The sequence below is a fragment of the Caenorhabditis remanei genome, chromosome X (assembly GCF_010183535.1).
Source record: "Caenorhabditis remanei strain PX506 chromosome X, whole genome shotgun sequence".
In the NCBI taxonomy this organism is placed as follows: Eukaryota; Metazoa; Nematoda; class Chromadorea; order Rhabditida; family Rhabditidae; genus Caenorhabditis; species Caenorhabditis remanei.
In genome coordinates, this window is record NC_071333.1 from 6054648 (window position 1) to 6079990 (window position 25343).

The 25343-nt window shown below is 38.5% G+C and overlaps 3 protein-coding genes across 3 annotated transcripts; 1 reads left to right on the plus strand and 2 right to left on the minus strand.

Moving 5' to 3' along the window:
* Nucleotides 1-1233: 1233 nt before the first annotated feature.
* GCK72_023159 (uncharacterized protein) lies at nucleotides 1234-5350 on the minus strand (the record flags this gene model as incomplete). The annotated part of the gene is made up of 8 exons (XM_053735264.1): nucleotides 1234-1387; nucleotides 1568-2366; nucleotides 2421-2660; nucleotides 2754-2955; nucleotides 3699-3818; nucleotides 4496-4749; nucleotides 4802-5193; nucleotides 5292-5350. 8 exons carry the CDS (start codon nucleotides 5348-5350, stop codon nucleotides 1234-1236), a joined length of 2220 nt encoding a protein of 739 aa, XP_053578830.1.
* A 6031-nt stretch (nucleotides 5351-11381) lies between these two features.
* Nucleotides 11382-13629, minus strand: GCK72_023160 (uncharacterized protein; the record flags this gene model as incomplete). The annotated part of the gene is made up of 10 exons (XM_003103230.2): nucleotides 11382-11450; nucleotides 11502-11672; nucleotides 11729-11848; nucleotides 12027-12081; nucleotides 12158-12315; nucleotides 12363-12446; nucleotides 12503-12669; nucleotides 12724-12835; nucleotides 13391-13560; nucleotides 13611-13629. The coding sequence occupies 10 exons, from the start codon at nucleotides 13627-13629 to the stop codon at nucleotides 11382-11384; spliced, it is 1125 nt and encodes a 374-aa protein (XP_003103278.2).
* A 9519-nt stretch (nucleotides 13630-23148) lies between these two features.
* GCK72_023161 (uncharacterized protein) lies at nucleotides 23149-23731 on the plus strand (the record flags this gene model as incomplete). Its single annotated transcript, XM_003103344.1, has 2 exons — nucleotides 23149-23246; nucleotides 23554-23731. The coding sequence occupies 2 exons, from the start codon at nucleotides 23149-23151 to the stop codon at nucleotides 23729-23731; spliced, it is 276 nt and encodes a 91-aa protein (XP_003103392.1).
* Nucleotides 23732-25343: the final 1612 nt, after the last annotated feature.

The following is a 25343-nucleotide window of genomic DNA, read 5'->3' on the forward strand; positions in this document are numbered from 1 at the left end:
GTCAGTAGTTTTGAACTTTCTACCACCCTGTCGGGACACACCTTTTCTCAACGCATTTAACGCTAAAAATGTCATCGTCTCCAGAAGACGTCAAAATTAACTTTTTTGAAAAAAGAAAAGTTCGGGCATCAACTAAGCCTAATTTCCAATCTATCTATCTAGGTTTCATAGAAATCGGCCCACTACGGAAGGAGTTATGATCGGCGACAAACAAACAGACAAACGGAATCTGTTGAATATTATTAGTAAAGATTGTTAATTTTATTTCGATACAAACGGCAAATTTTCGAAACTGAGTACATATAATGTTGTCTGAATACGTATTGAAACAAATTGTGATTTCAGATATTTATGAGTATAGATGTTCGAGAGGCCGATGTTTGTAGAATGAAGTCAAGTAACATGGGGATGATAAGAAATGACATCAAGATAAATATGACAAAGAGTCGGGTTGGTTCAGCGTCAGCAGAGTGCAGAGAAACTGAATTGGAGACAATTTCAAACATACTAAAAATGGTGGTACAAGAAAATGGTGGTATATGATGAAGAAATAGATTTGGGCTAGCCGCAAAAATAAATATTTTTGATGGTTGACTGCCATAATCTGCACAACAAGAAAATTGAAAAACAACAGTTTTTTGGGCTAATAACATATTGAGGAGCTTTTTTTCGGGATTTTTCTGATTATGTTTCTTTTTTTGGTTTTTTTACAAGGATGTGTCTAGTGTTGAGGGGAAGGAGCACAGAATTGTGAGCATAAACAAAACATTGAGAGAAATGATTAACAAATGGGAGGATTCAATAAAAAAAGAAATGTGGTATGGGTGGAAAAAATAATTCTAAAGGGGTACTGTCCTGTTACTATCAGGTGGCAACTACGCTCTAATCGGTACTGTTTTAGAAAAAGCGAAATTAGTTTTTGTTGGTCTTTTGTGGACCGGTAGGGTCATAAGACCATTGAATACTGACGTGTGATGTCATTTTTTTGGGGCGAGATTCTCCGATTGAGAGTAGTTCGGAACCTGGTAAGTCAGGACGGGTACGTCATCAATATAATCTTAGAGATAGAGATGCGAAGAATGGAAGAGATAAGGGAGGTAGACGTTCGGTGGCAGGGGAAACAAATTTTAAATCCGAATCGTCTATTTTGTGGAAGGGGTAGGGTAGAGGTCAGCAAAGAAAATGATATTTTGGTTAGGCGGGGGAAGTTTTTGACTTGAGCGATTGTAGAAATCAATCCCATTGGACAGTGTTCTTTTTAGCGGCTTTTGCAGCGGCAAGCTGCTTTCGTTCCTCTTGACGCTTTTCGATAGTGACCGTTGCTTTCTTGCCAAGGGCATTTTCTACCATACGACGAGCGACGGTTGCAGTTGTCTGTTGCTTCTTTCTGGAAAAAAACATGCATTGAAAACCACTTTTTCAATGTTTCTATATGATATTGATTCGATGTTTTGGGTATTTCAGAAGTGTTCTGAAAAGTTAACTAATGGGACTTTTTGGAAAATCGTATCGTGTTCTTCAACAAATCTGCCTTGATTTTTTTTTAAATATAATAAATAACACTTACTTAGGAAGACTCAAATTTGATGCATTGTTTCTTGCTGCCTCCTGGACGTGTCTCGGAGAATCCACCAAACTTCTGAATCTGATCCAATCATGTCTGGAGAGTGCCAAGCAGTTTTTCGCCCGGTTCACATTTTCAAAAACAGCAAATACAACTTTACGCTCTATCCACATCACTTTGCAGTCTCCATTGCCCATTGTCTCCATTGCCTTGACGACGTCTCCCTGCATCTTGTAATCTGGGACACTGTGAATTTCGAGCACATGTTGAAGAAAAGTTGGATCCCAATCCGACGTCTTTGGTGGGGGAGTAAGGACAGCTGAAGTTTTAACTTGCTTAACTTCCTCCTTCTTTTTGTCTTTAAGGAGATTCTCCATTCGAACAGTCAAATCATCATCATCGGCGGTTTCCCAGTCTTCGAGCACACTCATACTGCTCGGCTCACTCGATCTCGCCTTCTCCAAACTTTCTTTATCGAGGCAGAACAGGTTTCTGGCCACTGGCTTTTTGGGGGCGTTGATCTTTGCGGCACGATCAATAATCTCTTTCTTGTTGGTGAAAAGATTTGAGATTACGTCTAACGCAAGTTTCTGGCTCTCCGATTCAAGTTCTTGATCCGACAGACGTGGAGCCTTGATCGGAGCAGATGGAGCAGCTCGTGAAGTTGGAACTTTCTTGGTAGATGTGAGTCTTTCTGGAATCGACACTGGCACAATCACAGGTCCAATTGGAATTTCCGGTGGTGGCAGCGGTTTGAATGAGTCGAGTAGCAGGGGAAGGATATCTCGGTCAGTATCGTAGTCTGAAATGAACATAAATTGTGGGATGACAAACAACTTTGAATGATTTGACTTACCGAATTGATTCAACGACTCCGTTGAATAAAAACTATCTTGTTGAACTTGCTTAACTTGTTGAACAGGTTGTATTGGCTGACAAAATGAAGTTTCGTAACGTTGATTCTCTTGAAATCCGTTCAAATTGAGCTGCTGTGGAAACGCCGGAAAAGCGTTGAGCCCAACAGCACGTTGAGGGGGTTTATGAACGACCTCGTTCAATTTCTTCTGGAGCAATGCGTCCGAGTTCGGTGTGAGCACTGAAAAAGAGATTTTTTGTTTTTGAACTATGTTTTTTCTGTCGATGCGTGTCTTTCAGGTTCTACTCTTTGTTAACTCTTACTGTAACTTACAGGGTGTGAATCCAGCCGGATCTTGTGCTCCAGTAGTTTGCAAATATAGTGGCGAAGTTTTGGAGATTGGTGAGACAATCTCCGATGGTTTTGGTTCCGGCTTCTGACTGTGAGCTGCAGCGGATAGCTTTTTTGCGTAAGCTGGACGAGGCGCCGGTGGAGATGGCGCTTTGTTGCTCCGATGTGAATACGTGGTAGTTGGCTGAAAGATGTATAGAAATTAAAAACTGAAGTTGATAGCAATAAAGTTATAGATGAAAGCCGCGGTGGTTTTAACAAAGATTTATCTTTCAGGAACTACAAACTATTCGTTTCCTGTACAGAAAATATACAATACGCATAGTTGGCGGGAAGTGGTGAAGACAACGAGAAAGCAACACAAAAACAGCGAGCCCCGATAGATTTTTCTGCCGAGTTCTAGTGTGTGCTGCAAATAAGTGTTGTTCTATGACGTTTTCCTAGCGAGGAGTATCAATTTACACTAGACACCAAAGTGAGAAAGACAGCACTGAACTGTTTCGAAATTTTTTCTGATTCCGCAGTCTTTTCATTTGTGTAATTCTTTCTGCAGTAATGCAATGACGTAGAAATCATTAAAAAAACACATCTCACTTCCAGATGAGTTGGTTAGTCTTCTCATTTCTCTTTCATGTTTTTTACTGCTCCGCATGAAGAAGAAGAAGAAGCCAAAATATAAAAAAAATGAAGAGAAGTGGTTGTCACCTGGCAAGTGGGTGGTAGAGTGAAAAAGCGAGAAAAGTAAAATGATATCAAGACATGCACACGTTTTCGTTCGATTCAAAACTGAAAATCAATAATGTTGGCATCGAAATCGTGTGTGTCTCTATCTATCTATGTGTGTGTGTGTGTGTGTTGCCTGCTGGTAAGAGGAGAGTCTTTTTCTATCTGCGCAGAGGTCATCCATTGTTTTCTCATACAACGTACCCTCGAATCACTGTCCTCATTGTATTCTGTATCATCGGTTGTGCCGGTGTGAAGAAAAATATCGATTCCATCATTCATTTGGTACCGAGGAGTTGGCTTGTGATTGTTTATTAGCTCAACCTGAAATAAAGTACAGTTTCGTGAGTGCCGTGTTCTTTCCATGTTATATTTTCAGTTCCGTACCCAGAAATAATAGTTTGAACCCTTACGTCATGAAGGCTCAGCTGGTGGTCACTTGTGAGCTGAGAGGCTCAAAACAAGATAGCTCGAAGAACACATGCGCAGGCGTGCCTCTCAACTTGCCCATTCAAGACACATTCCGGACACATTTTAGGACGGGGAGGGAAAAGCGACACAAGAAAGCTTTCTTCCTATTTTTGTTGTTGTATCCTATCAGTCGGTGTCGTGGCACAAGGGGCTCAAAACCTTCTTGTTTACCAGAGAGGGCGCGACAGGAGGAGCCTAGGACAGTGGTGGTACATGGACGAATAACTAAACTAAACTGAAAAAGCGTGGAAAAATAGGGGGCAGGAGGGGAGAAAAAAAACGTTTTTGACCAATGTCCCAGTCATCGTGCGCTTTTTCTTCTTCCTTTCATCTTCTCTTCTTTCCTTTTCGAATGACAACAACACAATATTAGTTGGTGCGAAAGAAGAGGCTGCTGGGTGAACAAACTGCATTTTTTGGCATTGTGCCAAGATTGTCTGACGTCACTGAGAGCAGCTGTTTTCAGATATCCCTTTTCTCGTATACATACATGCATACTAACACAAAAGCTCTATAAGACTAGATCATACCTCCAAATCTTCAGCTTCAGCAGTATTTGTAGATGTGGTCGGAGCAAACGAGTGGATTGAGAATGTCGGCGACATCGTCTCGTATCTTTCAGGCACTCCATACGGTCCTTCATCATCAACATCAATGCAATGGTGATACATGTGGGGATCCTCCGGTGGAATAGAAGAAGCCGGTGGGATATAACCCCGAGACTTAAAATTTGGAGTCTCGAAGTTGGAAGTGGATGGGAAGCATATTTCAGAAGATAGATAATCTGAAAATATGATTGATTTAGTACTAATAACTCTAAGTTTATATAGACCCACCTATTTCTGTATTAGACTGTTGAATCTGTGGAATTTGTGGCATCTGCTGCTGATGACCAGGAAATCCACCGGTAGCTGATGGCAATGGAGACATATTCAGTGCCTTGAACAGTTCCTCATCCGAAATGGAGACTCTTGGTTGTGGTGGAGCTGTGAGATTAGTGGTGTGCATCAGAGAAGATATCGGCTGGTTGCCTTGATGTCCTCCGTCTTGATTCTGATGACAATTCTGATAACTCATCTGGTCGCCACATCCATCTGCTGGATAATTGAAGTTTGGTGGTTGATACCATTCAGACCCGTAGAACATTGGATTTGATAACCCGGTGGTTCCATTCTCCGTGTGGTAGTATTGGGATTGACCGCTGACTTGTCCCCACTCGTCAGTGACGCTGAAGCAAAAATAAGTTTTAGTGAAAATTTCAGATTAGATAAATTTCTCCGGTCATGTTAGAAAAATTTCTAAAGAATTGTAGATTCATTAACTCACCCTTGAAGAACTGGTGGTTGTTGAACCAAGTTCGTGTTATAACCATACCCGGTCATCATTTTTTCCCTTTTGAGCAATGAGTTGCTCAACTCGGAAGCTCCCAACGGTTAATCTAACCACCAGAGTTTGGAGGAGTCTAGTGACAACCTGAAAAAACACACTTTTAGTTCAAAGCAATGATGACACACGGGGTGCGGATGGACGGCAAGAACGAAAATAAATAAGAAAAAAGAAGTGAAGCAATGAGAGTAAGCACGGAAGAAGAAAGAAATTTGAAAAGAAGTAAAGTAGTCGAACTTCTCTTTTTCTTTCCTGGTAATGAAAAGAAGGGTCTCAGTTTGAAATATTGAGATTTTAGAGTCTATTATTCTCTATAGGTGTCTTTTTCTAGAATACTGAAGCAGTTACTAAAAGTCCAAAGTTTGAATGCCATCGAAAACCTGTAGGAAAGTGAAACTTTTAAGCGGGGCGGAAATTGGAAGGGAAATTTCAGAACAAAACAAAACAAAAACACCATTTCCCTCTTTTTTCCTCCCTCCATCCCCCGATGAACACACCAACAGGTACTGGTTTTGGCTAGTTAGTTAGTTAGTGAGAGACCGAGCGAGACTGGAGGTCCTGTGAGGTGAGGGAGAGGGAGAGGGCGCGCAAAGCAAATTACATTTGAAAGGTGTTTATATAAGAATTACATGTACATACAGCGACCTAACTATTTCGCAATTCTCTTGTATGATGGAACAGGCAGACCGAGAGAAGGGTGAAAAAAACGAGATAGAGGGCAATCGAGAGATAGCGAAAAAAAACGGGGTGGGCGGGACTTAGGAGTCTTGCACATTCACTAACTCAGTGACAATGACAAAAAACACTGAGAGTGTGAGCACCTGACGGACATCAGGGCAATGAGGGGGGAAAGAAAAACACACAGAGCTTCTTCGTCTTCAGGCACCCAACTCGAAATAGACGATTTCCACCTGTCCCCGGCACGGCGCCATACGAAACACCTGCCTTTTGAAGGTCATTAGCTAGCCAGACTCCTCTTCTCATGGCAACAAGATGTCAAATCTCAAATCTTGCGGACTGCGGACAAAAAGTGGGTGGGAAGGGTGTTTTGTGCGGGCTAGCAGGGCGGTAAAGAAGCGGCCCCCCTCGGCAAGCGGACAAGCGAACGAGCGGATGGTGTGGGGGAGAAGAGAGGAAAAGAGTGAGAGAGAGGAGCAGAGAGATTAAGATTGGTGGGCCCTCCCTTACTATGATGATGCAAGATGACCCATTCAAATGTTGCGCATAATGCAAAGAGTAGATGGTGGCAGAGAAATGAAAAGATGGTTGTGGTGGTGGACAATGGCAGAAACGAGGAAGAACTCAAGAGGACAAAGAAGCCACACGTGTTGGGAAAAATATATGTGTTTTTGAAATTGAATGCCTTCAAAATGCGTATTAGTTTCTGTGAACTTCGATGTGAATGTAATTTCCAGTTTGAACTCATTTCGTATGCTAATACTCCCCGCTCCGTTAGTGTAGAGATAGTTCGCTAGCACTTTTCAGCCCATATGACTAAAAGTACCTTTGAACTTTCCTATTGAAACTTTTTCACACGGAAAAATGGGTCCCCGAATAGAATAAAGAAAACAATTGAGCAGTGGAAGGGTGTGGGGTGACATTATTGTCCACTCCACTCCTTTTTCAGTTTTTTCCAGCTTCCGGAAAAAGGCAAAAAGTGCAAAAGCATTATGACCCCTCCGGCACCCCTTTATGTCTTCCGCTGGTAGTTCAAATGCGGGGTAACTGGAGAGTTCCGGACAAAACAAGTATGCATGGAATTATTAGTGAATCGACACCGAATGGGACAGAAGAGTATGGACTAGAGAGATTGATAATGTACTTGCATTTTTTCTTTTTTTTCGTATTGTGTGCTCTGTGGTTGTGCTGGCCGATGGATAGAATTTGAATCCGGGATTAGGGATGTATAGAATATGAGTTGATACTGGGGGCGGGCTTGTCTTAAAAAGCGATGATGTGATCTTGAAGGGATGAAGTGGGACGTGCTAAGTGCTCATCTAAAAATTTTAATTTTCAGAACAAAACTTGATTCTGAAAGTTTTGACGTGACTTTTTGTATCTGCACAAAAAGATCTCCCGAGACTGGAAGTACAATACAAGGACATCAAGTTTTTTTTCGAAAAAATGGCATTGTATTCTCCGTTCTCCCCTACTATTTCGTTTTTACTGGTTCCTCCTCTCTCTCTTTTTTATTTTCGTTCGAAAAAAGTCAGAGGGCACAAGGGCAAACGGACGAAAAAACAAGGAGGACGTGGTGGGAGGAAGACAAGCGCAAGTCGGTAGAAGTAGGAAAAAAGGAGGTAGAAGAAGGTGGTGGAGGAGGACAAGGTGGGAGGCTAGAGATGGAGACACTGGGAAATGAGTGAGATAGAGGAAACGACGAATGAGGGTACGTACAGTGCTGTGAGCGTGCGTGAGTGAGTGTGTGTGGGGTCTGTTGTATGCCTGTGTGACATACAGTGCCTTGGTGTGTTGGCTGGCCAAGGCTCACTTACGAAATGAGAAGTCATGGGTGTGAGAAAAAGGTGAAGCAGTGGAATCTAGTTCTCTACTTGGGACTAGTCGACTGTCTCGAGTTGAAAGCTAGGAAGATCGACTAGGCGTAGCATAGTTTATAAACAAGTTTCAGGAACAATCGCAACTCATGGTTATACAATATGCTTTAGAATACACAATTCTGATTGAAAAAGTCTAGACAACAGAAACACGATACACTTCAAAATGAAGATAGTTATCTATCTCCTAAAGTTTAAAGAGCACTGTGACGTCGTGCATGTTTGCACAAGCAGATGCTCCAATATATTTCATTGTGTTTTCTAATTCAGCAGCAGGTGTGAAAACTTAAGAAAAAATGAAAATACTCAAAACGAATTTTTTCCGTTTCCAAATAAAGTTCTGAAACACCAGCACAACCTGAGGTATCAAAGTTCTACATGTAGAACTTGACAAAGCCCATCAATCACTATATAATCCAATTGACAACAACTTCTTTGTCTTTGTACTTGTTATCTAATCGGTCTCATGAATAATGACTATCACACTTGTTACAGTAATCGGCAGGTTGCAACTGCCAACCAAGGCAGAAAACATGCAAATCAAACAGAATAAAACTAACAAAATAAAAATTATGTGAATGCAAATATAAAACAAACTGGTCCCCCTTCATCCATCAAAACTGAAACCGAAAAAAACTGACTGACAACCGATTGCACTCCAGAACCGGTGTTGCGGCATCGTTTTGAGATTGGAAAGCGCCGTTTTGTTTGATGTATATTTCTATTTTTCTCTATGAGATCTTTTACCTTTTCCTATACTATTGCTTTTCTGTACTGTGTGTATTTGATGTTTCTTTTTGTTCCGAAACAGACGGGAAGTAAGTGGAGGGATAGGAAACTAAAGAAAAGTAAAGCGGTTGTGATTTCAACTGTTTTCGAAATAGCCTTTAATCAAACAAAAGCAGGACGAAATCAAGAGATTAGTTGAGGAAAGAAATGAAAAGATTCACTGAAACTCTCGAAAAAGAAAGACAATTCAAACAATAATTGGAGATACCTGACTATTGTTGATTTGCAGTTTTCTGGAATGCGTGTTGTATGTACTACAGTCGAAAAGTATAACTGACCAATACGAAACTTCTCGAAAAAAGGTTGTTATCAGTTGATTTTATCTTTCGCAACATGCAGGTTGGCTACTAATTCGTGGTTAAGACTACACAAAAACGTCATGCGTGAACACAAAAAGAGACTTTTAAGTAGACCTTGCAACGGACTTGCAAAATGTTCCAAATTAGAACAGAGACATGTATTTTGAAAACATTAAATAGATTACCACATCATATCAGTTCCAGTATCCATACAGTAAAAATTTGGTGCATACATCAAATCATGGGCTGATCAAGTTGAGCGTTCCAACTCGGCTATTGAATAACTGTTTAGGAGTTAAAAATTTTAAGTCAGTGGTACTTCAATTTATTGTAAAACTCTTCTAGAAACACCAAAATTTCAATTAGGATTTTATACATTATCAGAAATTAATGTCGAAAAATAGTTTTACTTTTTAGGTGAAGAAACTTTGGACTGGTTCTAATGAACGTTCTCTAGAGTTCAGCAAAAAACAAAGACTTGCCAATGCGGAAACCAAGCAAAAAAAATCTGACTGGCAAATAGAACCCAGAGAAAAAAGAAACGGGAGCAGCTTCCCGTCCGAGTCGTTCAAAACGCACCAGGACCCCGGTAGCATCTATCTCTCTCTTTCTCTTTTTCATTTTTCTCAACCTTACTCTCGACCCTTCTCTTGGCACCACCTTGCTTGCAACTGTCGTTTCGAACTGGCTGCTGGACAAAAAGCTTTCAAGCAACACGTTATCTAGTGCCAGTTGGTAGAACAGCACCGGATTTGATCAGTGAAAAGGGCATTGGGCAGTGAAAGTGCATGCTCGTAGAAATTAGGTGTACTTTAGTGGAGAATGTATGTAAGGGGGACTTTAGTACCCCCAAATGACCAATTGGCCTAATAGAATATGAAGAAAATAAAAGAGGGGGGATGTTGAGAAGTTGAAGAAGATGGAGACCTCAGTGTCCGGAAGAAACTCACTGGGGAATACCCGAATTCAATGAAGGGTTGTGTGGAAGGAGGAGAAAAGTTGGTTGACAAAGACAAGTGGAAGAAATGGTTGTCCAAAGAGTACTGGTGATTGGGGCAAATGAGGCGAAAGTAGAAATAAGAGAAGAAAAAAGACAAATGATAGAAATAAGGAAGATTGCAATGGGTAAACGATATTCTTTGTAAATTTCAAACAGCTGAGGTAAAAATCTCAACGATAACATCATGATATCTTCAGAGTAACATTTAAATACAATGTGGTCAAGTTTTATGAATGTACAGAGAAGGAAGCAAATAACAGAGTCATTGATAGAAATCAGAACAAAAAAGTTTGATACAGTCAGGTCAATTGTCGGAAATGATCAAATCAATCAGAAGTTACACAAAACAATTTGATTTTAATCTTTTCATGAGAGAAGAGAAAAGTTAACTTCAAATCTGAGTACAAAACTATCGGATTATAACATCAAACTAATTTGTTATCAGTTCAGGAAGAATAGATGGAGAGATAATGGAAAGAAAAGAAAAAGAAGGAGGCAATCCGAAGGCATTTATGATAACCTGCCGACAGGCGACTGTTGCGGGTTGGTGCGAAAGGGGACAAAACGAGGAGAGACGAAATTGACTCGGCGGTGGCCATGTGTATGGCGCGGTCTAGTTCCGATAGCATTCGGGTGGCTGCTGCGCGGATAGATACATGACTGTTCTGACGCAAGTGAAAACGACCGAGAAAGAGAATAGGGAAAAAAGAGAGAGAAACTATATATGCATATAGCTTGGAGATGATGACAAATGCAGATGGTGTTTGAAGAAGAGAAGGAATTTGTGTTCTTTGAAATTTAATTCCAATTTCCACATTCTTCGGAGATTTATTTGCCGGAGATTATCTGAGATGGCTTCGTAATTGAATAGTTCAAATTTTAATCTTACGTTAATATTCCATTCAATTACGAAAAACCGATTTTGATCATCGGTTCACATGAAAATATGAAACCGAGACCAGTCAAAAATATTTATAACACAAAAACTGTGTACATCCTTTCTCCTAAATATTATTACACCATAGACTGTTACAATAGAAATGATGCCTGTTTGTTCAGTAATTGTGTTGGAATCAAAAATGAATGTGAGCCAATAGGGAGAAATCAATGAGAGAGAATACATATAAATCGAATGAAATATTGTGTATTCATTACTTTGTATGGCGGTGACAAATGGACGCTCTGTGCCTTTTCACCTGAAAAAGTTTTTCGTGGGCGTTGATTTCGCAATTTTTCTATTTTGTTTTCAGCCAACCGCGTTTTGATATGATGACGGTGTTAACACCCGAATGAGTGCATATTATGTAAATTATACAGTGAAAAGAACAACTTTTATAATAATTATGAGCGTATCTAATACAAACACATTCACATAGAAACTTTAAAATCACGCATGTGGGGTCATGTACTTGCTACAATCCTGACTGTTCTTCGCCGTTCTGATGAATGGACAAGTCTGAAAATTGTTCGGTTTTACTTTGAAATTTAGGAATTGCAAATATATTACCGGATCAGGGCAAGTTAATGGTAAGAGAGGCTCCGACATGTTCGATACGGTAGATTTCGATCCGACTGGTTGAAGAATATTGTTCCAGAGATAAGTGCTAACAAGAGCATGTCCCCATTGAGAAAAGTGGAAACAGTCCGGTGCGAAGAACTTTTGGGATGGCTTACCGTTCTGAATTTGGAAATATGAATTTTCATCTTCCGGTTAGTTCAACAGGAACTACTCACTTCCATTGGTGGGATCAAAGTATCTTTAAACATTGGCTGGACGACGTAAGTGAAATCATCTCTTTCGAATGTTCCAGTGGTTTCGATTTGCTTTTCATAGGTGTTGTAGTCGTAGCAGGCCTTTACAAATCGAATAATTTCATCAAGTATTACCGTATCTCATTTGCACATAACTTTTGTTATGGCTTAACACTTTGTTCTTTAGAAATTATAAATCACAATGCCCACCCTACTTCCGACCATAAATCATTTTGAAACACATCACTTCTTATCACATTCCCTTTTTTCCATTGCCTACCTGTGCGATGTCCGCATCAGTGAAGTTCTTGTTGCTCTCACACCCGCACTCATCGCTGCAAACAAACGATTAATGTTTATAAACAATTTTTGACGGAAAGAATGGGGTTTGGAGGGAAATTTGCAACATACTGGTGCAAGCGTTGACAGAACCAGTGACCGGTATCAGTTTGACGCAGCATTTCAAGATGCAACATTCCCGTAACTGAAACAATCACACGCGGGACGTTGTCGTAGATAATTTGAACAGCTTGACTGATGTTTTGGGCGCAGTTATATGGTGAATCCTCCTGTCATTTTTCATATAACTTGAGAATAAAAACCACAAAAAACTGACCACTGGCTTGCGACAGTACCCACAGATATCGTTTCCACCAATGAAAATGTTCAGCAATTTCCAATCATCTTTCATGTTTACAACCTGGAACAAAACACACATAATGCACTGCTTGCTTTCGTCATTTTGAGCAAAAAAACCTCTGTGTGCTGTTTGAGAAGTGACACTAATTGTCGTGCTTGTCCCGGAAGGTCCTTCGCGTTGGCGCCTGGCATTGCGACATTGAGACGTGCAATTTCCCAAACATTTGGAGAGCCAATCCCATTAGAGTATCCGAAAACGTCAGGATTGTACTTTTTAAGAATATCTGGAGAAAGAAGTGAGATGAACCCTTTTGGGTAAATGGATTAAGGTTCTTTACTTGGAATAGTGACATGCTCTTCAAGTGACTTATCGCCTCCGGCCTGGAATGCAAGTCCGCGATATTGAAGAACAACTGCTACGGGGTCTTCAGCTCCGGCTCCGTTTGCAGCCTATAGAACATTAAAATTGAGTTTGATGGATCGTGAACACTGGTTTAATGGGAGGAAATAAGATACTGGGGTACTTAAAAGTTTACTGCTGTTTGTTGCTGGAAATTTGCTGGAAACCTGCTGACCAACAACAATATCTGACCCATGAAACTGAACATGAGGATTATATTTTGTTTCGTATTAAAAAGTTGCATTTTCTGATGATATTATACGTTCATTAGATGGCTGAAATGGATCAAATGGTTTTGACTTCGTCATGGAAGTACTCAGCTTCTAGCAAGTCTTGATTCAAATTTTCTTTCAACTGTACATGCATAGTTATATGAAACAAAGTTTTAATGATTTTCCTCATTTATAGGCAAATTCTCATGAATTGATGGTACATCTTGTAACGATTTCGACTTTTAATTTGAAATTATTCATTTTTAGTCTCAACTGAACTTTTATTTATGTTAATCCTTCCACCATGCTTGTTTTTCTCATTACTAGGCATTCTCAAGATCTCTTTTCTCACCCACCGCGCATCTATTTTTTGACACCGAAAGGACCACCCACCGTCAATGAATCTCCCAGAGCCATGATCACTTTAATATCAGCTGGTCTCACTGAATTCACATTTGTTGGTACTTTCTTACTCTTCTTCATAAGATTAGCATCACAAGAGTATCCTGGAGCACCGATATCCGGTAGAACCGCAAATACACAAAACACAACACATGAAACGACTGAATACAAAAATTTTTGAATGAGTTTTTCATGAAAATATTCGACTTACGGAAAACCTTCCTCCACATTTCGACTGTCAACTGCCTGTGGAATTGATGAGACTGAAGAAACGGGAAGTTGATCTCTTATCAGGTAATGGTCACTACACGTGTTGATTTTCTTATCAGTGAATGATCACGTGTGCACAAAAAGAGCCGAATTTTATGAATAGATTGACGTTTCTCTGATTTCTAGTCTTTGAAGTAATACTTGTAGAAATTTCTTTTGTTTTGAGACGATCTGATGGATTGTGATAGCAACACACCTCTTTAAATTGACATTGTAAAGAGAAATTTCGTTTAGCTTTATTCTCAAGTAGAAGTTTTTAAAAACTTCTAATATTTGAATTATTACAATTTTAACGTTGATAATTCTGAATCATTGTTTCTTATTACCGAAAGACAAGGTAAAATGTTACGCAGTGTGTCTTCATCCAGTTTCAGCTCATGCTAATTCCTCTGTGCTTCTATGGAGAATCAGTTCTGTGCAAACAGCTGTTCGTTTCTTCCACTATTCTGAAAAATTATTTTAATTTTCAGACTCATCTTCAAGGCTCATACAGTTGTTGATAGTGCAGTTATATTCACCAGAAGCAATCAATATAGAATAAATATGTTTAAAATGCACTAACTTGAATTTTAATTAGAATGATTGATTGTAGGCACAATGTCATTAACAACATAAAAGGAATCAAATCAGAAAAATGCACACTCCCTTTATCATTCATGTTTCACCGGGAACATTTATATCATCAGGGACTGCTATGATTTTTCTCATTGCAGAGTATCAGGAATCGTCACCAACTTCTAAATCCCGAAGAAGGTCTGAGCTACTGCAAAACTTGACTAGAAAAGCTGCAAACCGATCAACACGTCACTTCCTAATCACTGATAGCAGGATGGTCACTAAGGCAGCGATAAGGGAAACATGTGAAGAAATGCATTTTTGATGATTATTGGAGAGTATTACTCGTTTTTTGAAAAGTTCCATGAATACTCAAGTTAAGTAGTTTTGTTGAACAGTGACTGTTCTAGTTTTGTAAATATTCTAAGCATAGAAAATGCAACAACAACATCCCTGCAATCTGGTTTAAAAAAGTTACAAAAAAATTATTATAAAGTAAAATGTGAAAATATTTACGCACTTTGGAGAATTCGTTCTTCAATAAAAAAGCGAAGTTATTAAATGTTTCACCGCTCATCAGAACAACAAGCTTTTAATTTCGCCATCGACACCCACTCATATTTCTTCGGGCAACGTTATGGATATTTGTTTCAAGGAGGGAGTGCACCTCCTACGTCATTTTCATGTCTCACACTTTTTTTGAGTGAACTTTGTCTCGTTTCAAGTGGATCCCTTTTTAAAAAGGTATGCTTAAGACCCGCCGTGTTGAAATTTTTCTTAACCTCCTTTAACGTCATGCCTGTTCTAAGAAAATGAATAATCCAATCGATTCTGTTTAAAATGTTTCATGCTCTGTTCCTTTTTCTTCTTCTGCATTTATCTCCATGAGTTCAAGAAATGAAATCATCGAGATTCAATCGACCAGGTGAGATCTGTTCAATGTCTTATTAGTGAAGGTCTAGACAAAGCGGACAACGGAACCACGTATACAATTTATTTGTAAGTGTAAACAAGATAAATAATCGGATGAAAGTAGTAAGAAGAATACTGATTTGATGTAGGATGAATTCATTGATTTTGTTCTTCAGAATCAAATAAAAAGTGGTGTTTCCTGAAATGATTTTTGAATACTACCATTTACATGAATGAGAGGCAAAACAGTAACATAATCTGGATGTAGTCTTTGAGATTTGACTTCAACCAACAAAAAAACAATTCTAAATAAAAAATGAAACATGAAATAAAGATAGCAAAAAAACATTGATAAGCTGCACATATACAGCGTATTTATAAACTTTAGAACAAAAACGAACTGTTTCTGAAAAACTGCAATTTTTATCAGGGAATCCCATTTGAATGATGTTCAGAGTCAGATTCAATTTTGCGCTTCGGATGTGCCTCTTCTATGAAAAGCTATAAAATAAAACTTTGTCAGCAAAATTGTGAAACTTGCACTAATTGAAAACGGGATTTTCTGCCACAGCTTGTTTGAGCATAAACAACTGGTTAATTCTTGTCCTTACCGAAAAGTTTCAAATAGAATTTCGACGAACATTATTTTGAGTGACCTGAACATATTATTTTACTGAAAAATGTTTCAGCATAAACATATTAATAAGACATCTTTATTCAGTTTATATTTTCTGCCCATACCATTCCGTTACACATCATCTTCCAGACTCTCATCAAACATCCGAATAATGCTGACTGTGAATCGAACACATTCATTCTGACATTCAATTTCTCGGAATTCATTTTAATCTACTTTTTATTTCCTTACATCGTCTGTATCGTCATTTGACTTCACTTCCAAAAAACAACGATTCATTATTTAGTGTCTGTAAGAAGATAAATTCCATTCTGATATATTTCCAATAAAAACACAAAGTAGTAAATCGCGGCGATCACCAGTCGGTCACCACTGTGTACACTTACATTCTTTAATTCCAGTCCGCCCCTTCATTCTAGCATTAAACGACACGGATATGATTTGCATCATTGTTTTTCTGAAATGAGAGATCTCGCTTGACTAAACTTCTTGGAATCTCGAAGCATAAACGTTCCTTGTTATGACGGTTCAAAAAATCAAAACCGTACCTGTCAATTTGTTCGAAAAATTAGTCTGAATGCAGACGGCATTCTTCAAAAATTATATATCTTCCATATGATTAGACACCACCTCGCCGAAAAAGATGTCTAGCCAACGAACACTTATCAGCCATTTTGAATTATTATGAGTGTACCTTCCATCAATTATTTTTGATCTCTAAAGTCAATAATAATAAATCATTATTGTTTCAACTGAGAGTGTTCCAGTTACACATACACTTTAAATAGAGAGAAGGGAACAAGAATTTTGTTTCACTTGAAGGAAGTCTTGTTATCGTTAATCATTTTTTGCATTCTTTGAATATTAGAAAGACATTTGTTTTTTGTTTCTCATTAATTAATAATAGAAAAAAAAATTATGTCACTTTCAGTTAAAAATAGAATATGAAATTTTTTATAGAGATAAAAAATTGCAAAAATATTCATTCCACTCATTCTTCTGCCTTCTTTTCTTTTATTCTTTGTCCTGTCTACACTTCCTTCACCAACACATCAGGAAATGCCAATTTAATCATTTTCCAGTTTCTTGAACCCCCACATGTTTTTCATCTCTTTCGTTCATCCCTTAACAAGTTAGTTTTTAGTTTCTCTCTTTTCCGTCAAATGTTTCCTCTTAAAAGGTCAATGTTAAAGTAAATAGAAAAACAACATATCACGTTAGTTTGAAAACGTGTTCTGACGTCGCGATAGTCCTTTGCGGAAACATTCCCACAAAATCACCTGTGTTTGTTCTGTTCGGTATGTTCAGTGGGTTTTCGAGACTTTTTGTTTTGTTCCTAAATAAGGCGGCTATTTTGGACCTGAACATATGATAGTTTCTTTTGTAAGATAACTAACTGTCATTTCAGAGCTTTTCAACAAAAATGTTTCAAACTGTCGCAAAAATTGAAAGAACACTTCCACGATTTTTCAAAAAATCAGTTTCGGCAATTAATCTTTGATGTCAACCATTAAACTAAAAAGACGATCAATGAACGTCGATAATTGGGACTGTTCCTCGATAATTTGGCTAGTTCTCAAAAGTTCGAAAAACCGTGACAAAATTGTTGGTTTTTCAGAATTCACAGGAAGAAATTTTTTGTGTTTTTAGGATCTATGAAAATTTCATTGTATAAGCCGTGATCAAAGTTGTATCACTTCTCCCGGTTTGCAAGAGGTCTCAAAGGTTTAGTCTATAAAATCAAACTTACCATTAATTGACAGACAGATCATTCGTTACCAGTTCCCAGGGACTAAGCTAGCTGATAAAAATTACACTATAGTAATGATTCACACCGCTTCACTTCATTCTTACCAATAAGTTTTTGACGTGACTCACACGTTCTTAACAACAACATTTACCTACCTTATTTTACTCATCTGACGTCACGAAAATTTAGGTATTTTGAGTTTCAAACAAACTGGAATCACTTTCGTGACTTCCTCATGGAACTATGTGTCTTTTTGTTTGAGCTGGTAGCCTAGAACATTTGTTTCTATGATCACGTCATACTGTACTTTACAATTTGACTTTCGAAATGATTGAGTAGTGAGTACTACACTGTATTGGCTCAACTAGCTATTTTCGCATCGTTTTCTGCTCACCTCACGAGAACAATCGACTCTGGAAAACTGGTTTTCTTCTATTAAAAAAACTGTGGTATGTTTGCTCTTGCTTCATACCTCCCATTACGTGGAACTTTCACGTAAAACATATCATGAGAGAGTGCTAAAGACGAAAAAGAAAAGAAATCGAACGTGATGCCTACCCGGCAAGAGCACGACAAACATTCGAAAAAACTGGAAGTCTTTGTAAGATTGTAGGCGCGGTTTCTATTTGCACTATCCCGCATAATACTGCCGGTTTTAATTCTTTGACTCATGTGTGGCGTTCAAAAGTGAGGTCCTCACTCCCGATCATTTTATTTAACGCTTTTTGCTCACCACCTACAAGCATGTTCCCTGATCTAATCTAATTCAAGTCACTTTCAACGGGAAGGAACCCGTTAAGGCGATGATGTGATTTGATCTAATCTCCACACCTGTTAACCTTTAAATGTAGATATAAATTCTGGAATTTTCTCTTTCTAGACTACATCTTCAATTTATCCCTCTTCTTTTTTTTCATCCATCCTTTTTTGACTCTTTGATGACATTATCCAAAAGTGGAACTAATCCTTCATTAAAAATCTATTTATCCGTGTCCGTCCCTTCCTGATATTTATTGTTCGAGTGTGGACATAGCCTACGTAGATGGGTTCTATAGCTTTCCTGGGATTGGACAATGGACATTATATGAAAGTTTCAAAGGCCATCGGTTTTGAGCTCACAGCTTGTTTGTGTAACCGCCGATCTGTTTTTTCTTTGCTGATGACCACACCATCCTCATTCAAAAACGTCATGTTATGTTTCTCTACCTCCCCACATTTTCTTCCGACCATCACCACCGTCACCAAAGTCGGAGAACACAAACAGCTGCTCCCACCGGCAGCAAAAAAGAAAACTTGCGAGAAAAAAGAACACCGGCTCAAATGATTGTTTACACACACTGATATCAAGAAAATGCAATTCGAAATCAGTGATTTCACATCGTATAGCCTGAAATGGAACGTTTAGTGAATAACTGCAGATAAAAAATATTTTGAGTGTAGAACCAGAAGACAAAAAAAGTAAAATGGTGCTTGTTTGTGCCTCCGGTTATTTTTTGGTTAAGTGTTATTCACAACAATGACTAGAACCAACTTGTCCCAATAGGTTTGGATAATTATGAAAAAAAACGTTGAGCAGGGGCGAGAATGAGTCTCCTCATCACATCCTGAACACATTCGCTTAGTTTCTGCACGTAGGAGTAGTAGGTGTCCTACGCGAAAATGACGTACTTTTTTAATAGGATCAAAGAGGAAAGAAACAGAAGCGAATAAAAAAGTTTTCAGCTGTTTTGGTGGCGAGATAATATTAAAAATGAACTCAGCGCGAGTTTTTGTTCTTATTTTCTTCTCTCGTCTCCCATTTAGAAGCAATGAGCACTTTCCTACGTTTCTAAATACTTCAAAACTCATTTCATTAAGAGAACACCCTAGACATCGTCGCTCCTCATCTAATCTTCTAGTCTTTTGCTTCCTTGAATGGTGACAACTTTTGAGAAAGAGGATGTTGTCTCAAAAGGTTTCGTAATGGGGAAGACCTGAAAGCCATTTCGAGGTCTTCAAAACATTCTGAAGATTTTTGACTAACGTTTGATACACTTTCAAAAGTGTACCTCTTCTTGCATTTAAAGGTTTTTGACTTAATAACAACATATTTAATGAAAACTATTTTCGAGAGTGTTCATGAATTTTATTTTGCCCTGATTGAGTGATCCAGATTATGGTTCTTAAAAAAATCTTGTCTTAGACAGGTTTTTAGACTCTACCGTTGATCTCTGCATATATGGTTTTTGCTTCATCTCTACTTACACAAATTTTGACATACATAGTTTTAGACGTTAAACTACTAATTCGGATATGTGCTGGATTAAACATATTAGTTTATATTCCGACAGTGTTCAAAAAATATCTCTGAAAATTTTTGTACTTCGCAGAGTGAAATTCAGATTTCTTGTTAGTCAGTGTTGTAGAAATAGACTTTCAAAAATAGATCTGCAAGACCTCCCACCGCAACTCTATATTCATTTAACTTTCCCATTGACGCTTCTTTCTGGGATCTCCCTCACAAGATTGCTCCATACATTAATAAAACAATTCACTGGAGAAATCAAGGGCTGGTTTGGCGTCACGCTCACTTTTTGAGTCACTCCATCAATTCCCTATTCCCTGTTAGTTGTTTCTCTGTCTTTACAAAATCGCTGACGAAACAATGGGGTAATTCCATTTTAATGTAGGCGGGGCTTGACGTTTCATTTTCGATAGTCCCACCAATTCGATTATGTGCACTAGGGGTTAAAACAATGAGATAAAAGAGCGAGGGTTTTGTGGGATTTCGGAAAAGTGGATTGGGACACAACCCACTCTCCGGCATACTTCTCTTGTTTTTCTTGTTTTCAATTCAACAGGATTGTCATTATTCACTTCCTGTTAGCTAGCATTTATTCTTGACAATACAATACCCGTTCTCAGGTGGTTGCAATCATTGTCATTATTGAGAATATCCACCTGTAGTTTTGTTTGTTTTTTCTTTTTCCTGACCCGCCCACTCATTTCAGTTTTCCCATAGACACATCAGCTCTGGTTGTTAAGCAGACTGAACCATCCATACATCTTGCTTGTCATTCATTCAAAATTGAGAAAAAAACAATTCTAACGTCAGTGTTTTCTTTAAACCTTTTATTATTACTGTACTAAAATTACAGCCTGTGTAGAGCATTCTAGAAAAAGTGACAAATACCTTGAGCAATTAGTAGAATAACAGTGATTAGTTAGTCTCCCTTTACTGAAATTAGTATTTTGTTACGTGGGAGTCCGTACCAGGAGCTGTCTAAAATACAACGACATCTGACACCCGTATACCAGTATATGACTTTTGCAATTTGCCACCTTTTAAGTGGTAACCGGATATGATATCGTTTACTATCCAAAGCGTTGTCTCAAGTGTATTTTTTCAGTCATTGTACGTTCCTTTTAGATAAGACAACTGGTTCTCTTTTCGGGAAACAAAAAATGTCATTTCTAAATTCCGAAAATTCCTTTCTAAAGACGAAACGAAATGGAAGGGGGGAGGCAACTAATTATATAAAGGTCCTCAGGATATTTAAATAGAAACACACATTAGATGTGTGTATCTTGAAGTTCACTGAAGCATGGTAGTCCTTCGATCCCTTTTTCTTGTCTCCTCCTCTCCAAAAAACGGAATGGAATTAAGAGTGCTCCACGACTTTTTCTCCATATCCTTTCTTTCTTCGCTTCCCACATTCCACTTGTTTCCGACATCATCGTCCCTTTTACGCTCTACACGATAACTTCCGGGGCCACTGAGCACCGCGTCCTTTCATTCACGCTCATTTATTACGATCATGTTTTGACATTTTCTGTTTTCTCAGATTCTTTTTTTGTATTTTCCGTTTTGCAAAAAATAAAAACGAACAGAACAGAAGTTCTGTTGACACGTCACGAGAGCTCTCTTCCATTCAGAAGTTTTCTCCTCCTCCTAATTATTTTTTTCGAAAAAAATAAAAAGCGTAGTAGGGATAATCTAAAGGTTTTTGATTTCTAACTCTCTGTTTCGTTAAATTTGAAAAACAAGTACAAGAACAACCACATGATGAGTCTCGGTTTATGATGACCTGCACATTATGGAGCTTTACGGTAAGATCAGCACACCTTGTGTTTTCCCTCTGTTTCATGGTGAGTTTTCCAGTTTCGGTATATTGGTGCTATTTTGTTGTTGAAAATATCAACATACCATCACGCGAAAACTACATGACGCTTGGATCAGAATTTCAGTATTTTGTTAGGTTTTTCTTTTAGATATTCACATCTTTCAATGTTGTTTTTTGAGTCTTTTTCGAGCAAGTTATGAAAAGTTGCGAACACGCCGAAGAACGTAAAAAGCAGCTCAATGATGTTATGTATTTTTTATTTCACCATGGCGGTCTTAGAAAAAAAGGATGATTCAAAACAAATTCTTTCGTTTTCTGCAAACGAAATGAGGAGAAAAGACGTTTACGAACACTCCATGTTTTTTAAAAGATGATCCTCTGCCTTTGAAAACGTAGTGAGTAGGCGCTTAGACAAAAATTTCAAATAGTGGTGTCATTGGGAATAAAAAGAGAATAGAAATAATAATCTAAATATTCTCACACATTTCATCAGAATTGTCTCACGAACTTGTCGTCTTGTAGATCTATAGGGGAACAAAAGCGTAGGAAAGAAAAATGGAAAATTTAGAACTTTTGGTTTTCTTAGTCTCCACACTTGCTTTTTACTCTTTTTCAGCGTCGATGCCTGGATTTGTTTCATTAGATTATTGCACCTGCCTACACGACAAGAGCAAATCCACCAATCTTTGACGTGTTTTTATTCAGTTTTACATTTAGCTTCCACTGTCTCAAAATTGGATTTCACTCTGGAAACTTTTTGGTTAGATACGTTCAATGAAGTTTTTGTGACTGTCTAACCAGACCAAAACAGCATTCGACTCTATATCTAAAAAAAAAGTTGTGAAAACTGATAAGACATCCAGCCCTCTCATTTTTCTAGTGTTTTCCAGGGGGCAAAGTCTATTAGTGGTGCTCTCCTTCATTTTATGATAGCACCGCTGGCCGCCGTTTTTATCAGGTCTGCCTGCCAAATCAGCTCATCCCTCTCAACCCAAGTTGGCGATGAAATGGAGGTTGGGGCAAAAAAGTTCTTGGCTGTTTCCACTCCCTTCATTCTCCTCAAGTCTTACTGTCAGAAAAAAAAACGAGGGGGATTCCCGGTTCTCTCCTCGACAATGTTACAATTACACAAACTACCTCTTATTTCTTTTCTTCTTCACTCCGCCCACTAGACCCTAGACGTCTTCGGCTGTGGACGCCTCCCCTTCCCATTCATCCATCGCTTCCCCTCTCGCTTCTCACATATTCGGCAGACGGGGACGCCCTGATGTCGGGAGCGTCGTCGTGATAAAGAAGGGACGCCTGGATCCCACCACGTCATACTTTTTTAACCTTCTTGTCCTCATTCAGACTTTCCTTTTTTACTACCTACGCGAGTCATAACATCCTTCAATTCACCCCCTCAATTCGTCATGACTTGTTTGTTTAATGAGTAGTTCTCTATTTTCCGCCACCGCTTCTTGAAATAGTGCTCTTTATTGCTCCCACTATTAAGCTTTTTTGCAGTGTCAAATATCTCAACATGAGGGTACTCACTTTCTTGCTCGTCATTCTTGTCGCCCTCGCCAACGTCATGCAAGCCCAACGTTACGATCGAGCTATTTACGAGGCTCTTCTGAAGTAAGTTCCCAATCCATTCAGCACTTTTGTAGTATGACCTAAAGAATCACTTCCTTTAGGGTGAGATGAGTTCAAAAGTCGATTCAATTTTGTAAATTGTTTTTAGCTTTTTTTCAATCCCTTTTGGAATCCGTGTAAAATTGAAAATTCAATTTGAAGCTGGGTACATGACTAATCCAAAAAAGAGTCAGAATTCATTAAGGTTCTGGAAAGAATTACCAATCCAGACATTTCGAGGACTACTAGTCCGACAAGTGCACCTAATTCAAATTCAGTGTGTCCAGTCACTAATCAAATCTAATTTCAGCGATCTGGAACGGGAATTTGTGGAGCGCGATTTAGCAGAACGTGTGCTGGCTAAACGAGAACTCTCTCATCAAGACCGTCTAGAGCTCACTGATCGTGTGCGTCGAGCATCGGAGAAGAAGTCGTATCCGCGCAACTGTTACTTTTCACCGATTCAATGCCTGTTCACTCGCAATTAGAATCGTTGTCGTCAGAAGTGTCATCATCTGAAATTCATCTTCTTTGTCTACTAGATGCTCTCTCTCTCTCTGTTCAAATGTCATAATTTTGTGATCAAGAGTCATTCCCGATTTCTCTTTTCTGTTCCATTCCAATCGTTTCGCCCATCGTCCCCCTTTTCTTTCCTTTTGGATTTGTTTCCATTCCCTATTTCTCACCATCCCAATTCCAAACTCGTCATATTCGACCACACCGCCCCCCCCCCCCACACCTTCTTCCTACTCCTGAAAGCTCCGATCTCGTCTTGCGGCAGTCGCATTGCATAGTTGCGGGTCGCAAACCCTTACCATTCAAAGAAAAATTTCCCCCTTGTTCTGTTCTGTTTCATATTTTTGTGAAAAACAGTGAATGAACGTTATCTGCATATATACAGTACCACCACAAGCCTATTTTAAATTGCCTCAAAAACATGAAAAACTTCCCTGTTGAACTAGTTCCGTGTAGACTCCAATTTTTCTTTCCAAAAATTCTTCTTATCATAATCAACTCTTTTTTTTTTCATTTTTCCCTATTTTCATTCCCTTTCAAACGCACACACACGCCCCGTACCTCTTTAGCCGATTCTATTTCCCCTTATTATGTTATCTTATCTATCTGACTTTTAAAAAGAAAGAAATAATATGATACTCTGCATGAGAAAGCCACGTTCAAGATCCTGGATCACATTTTGGAAGAAAAAAGTGAACATCAATATACGATCGTTAATAATAAATTGTTGATTAAAGCCACCATGATGATAAGCACTATTTGTATTTCACGTGTACTGTTTGAATGAAATTTGAAACAAAAAACGAAAACCCAAAAATGTTTACTCAAAAACTGATAACTATTCAGCTATTCTGATATTTTCAGAAATTATCTTTCTTCTCTCCTCGATAATTCTTCGGCCGCTTCTCGCAAAAAAGTGTAATAAGATTAAATAATACGGTATTGTTTTCTCTCTGACAAATAGCCATCATTTCCATTTCCTGGTACCATTCCTCAAAGAAGCTTCTTTCCATTCTTTGTTCTCGAATAGAAAACGACACTTCTGTTACACATTTTACCCTTTTGTTTGACCTAACCAGTGACAGAAAACAGAAAAAGAAATGTAAATGATAGAGGGAAAAAAACGAGAAAAGAGGCGACTTCACAGAAAAACCCTCCAAATCAAGGGTTCTCTCGATTTCTTGATAAGATGCATCATCAAGCACTTTTTCATGTCTGGCAGGACGGAGAAATTGAGGAGAAATTAGTGGGAAAAAGTGAAATAGAGGCACGGAACATCTCAGAAATCAAAGGGATAGTAAGATAAATCTCTTCTTTTTTTGCGGAGTATGTTTTTGATTGAGATCAAGATCACGAATGTTTACTTCAAAAACAGATACACACTAATCATGAAAAATGAATCTTTTATTTTTGCAGATGTGAAGATACTCGTGTTTTCAAACAGCTCACGTGGCAAAAGGACTCTCCAATGTGTTTTGTTTTGTTTTCCAAGCAGAGAGGGACACGGACCTAGTTGCATTATTTCACTGATGTTTCATTGAATTTCGAAGATGTTTACAAATATTATAGTGTTTGGTCATCCTT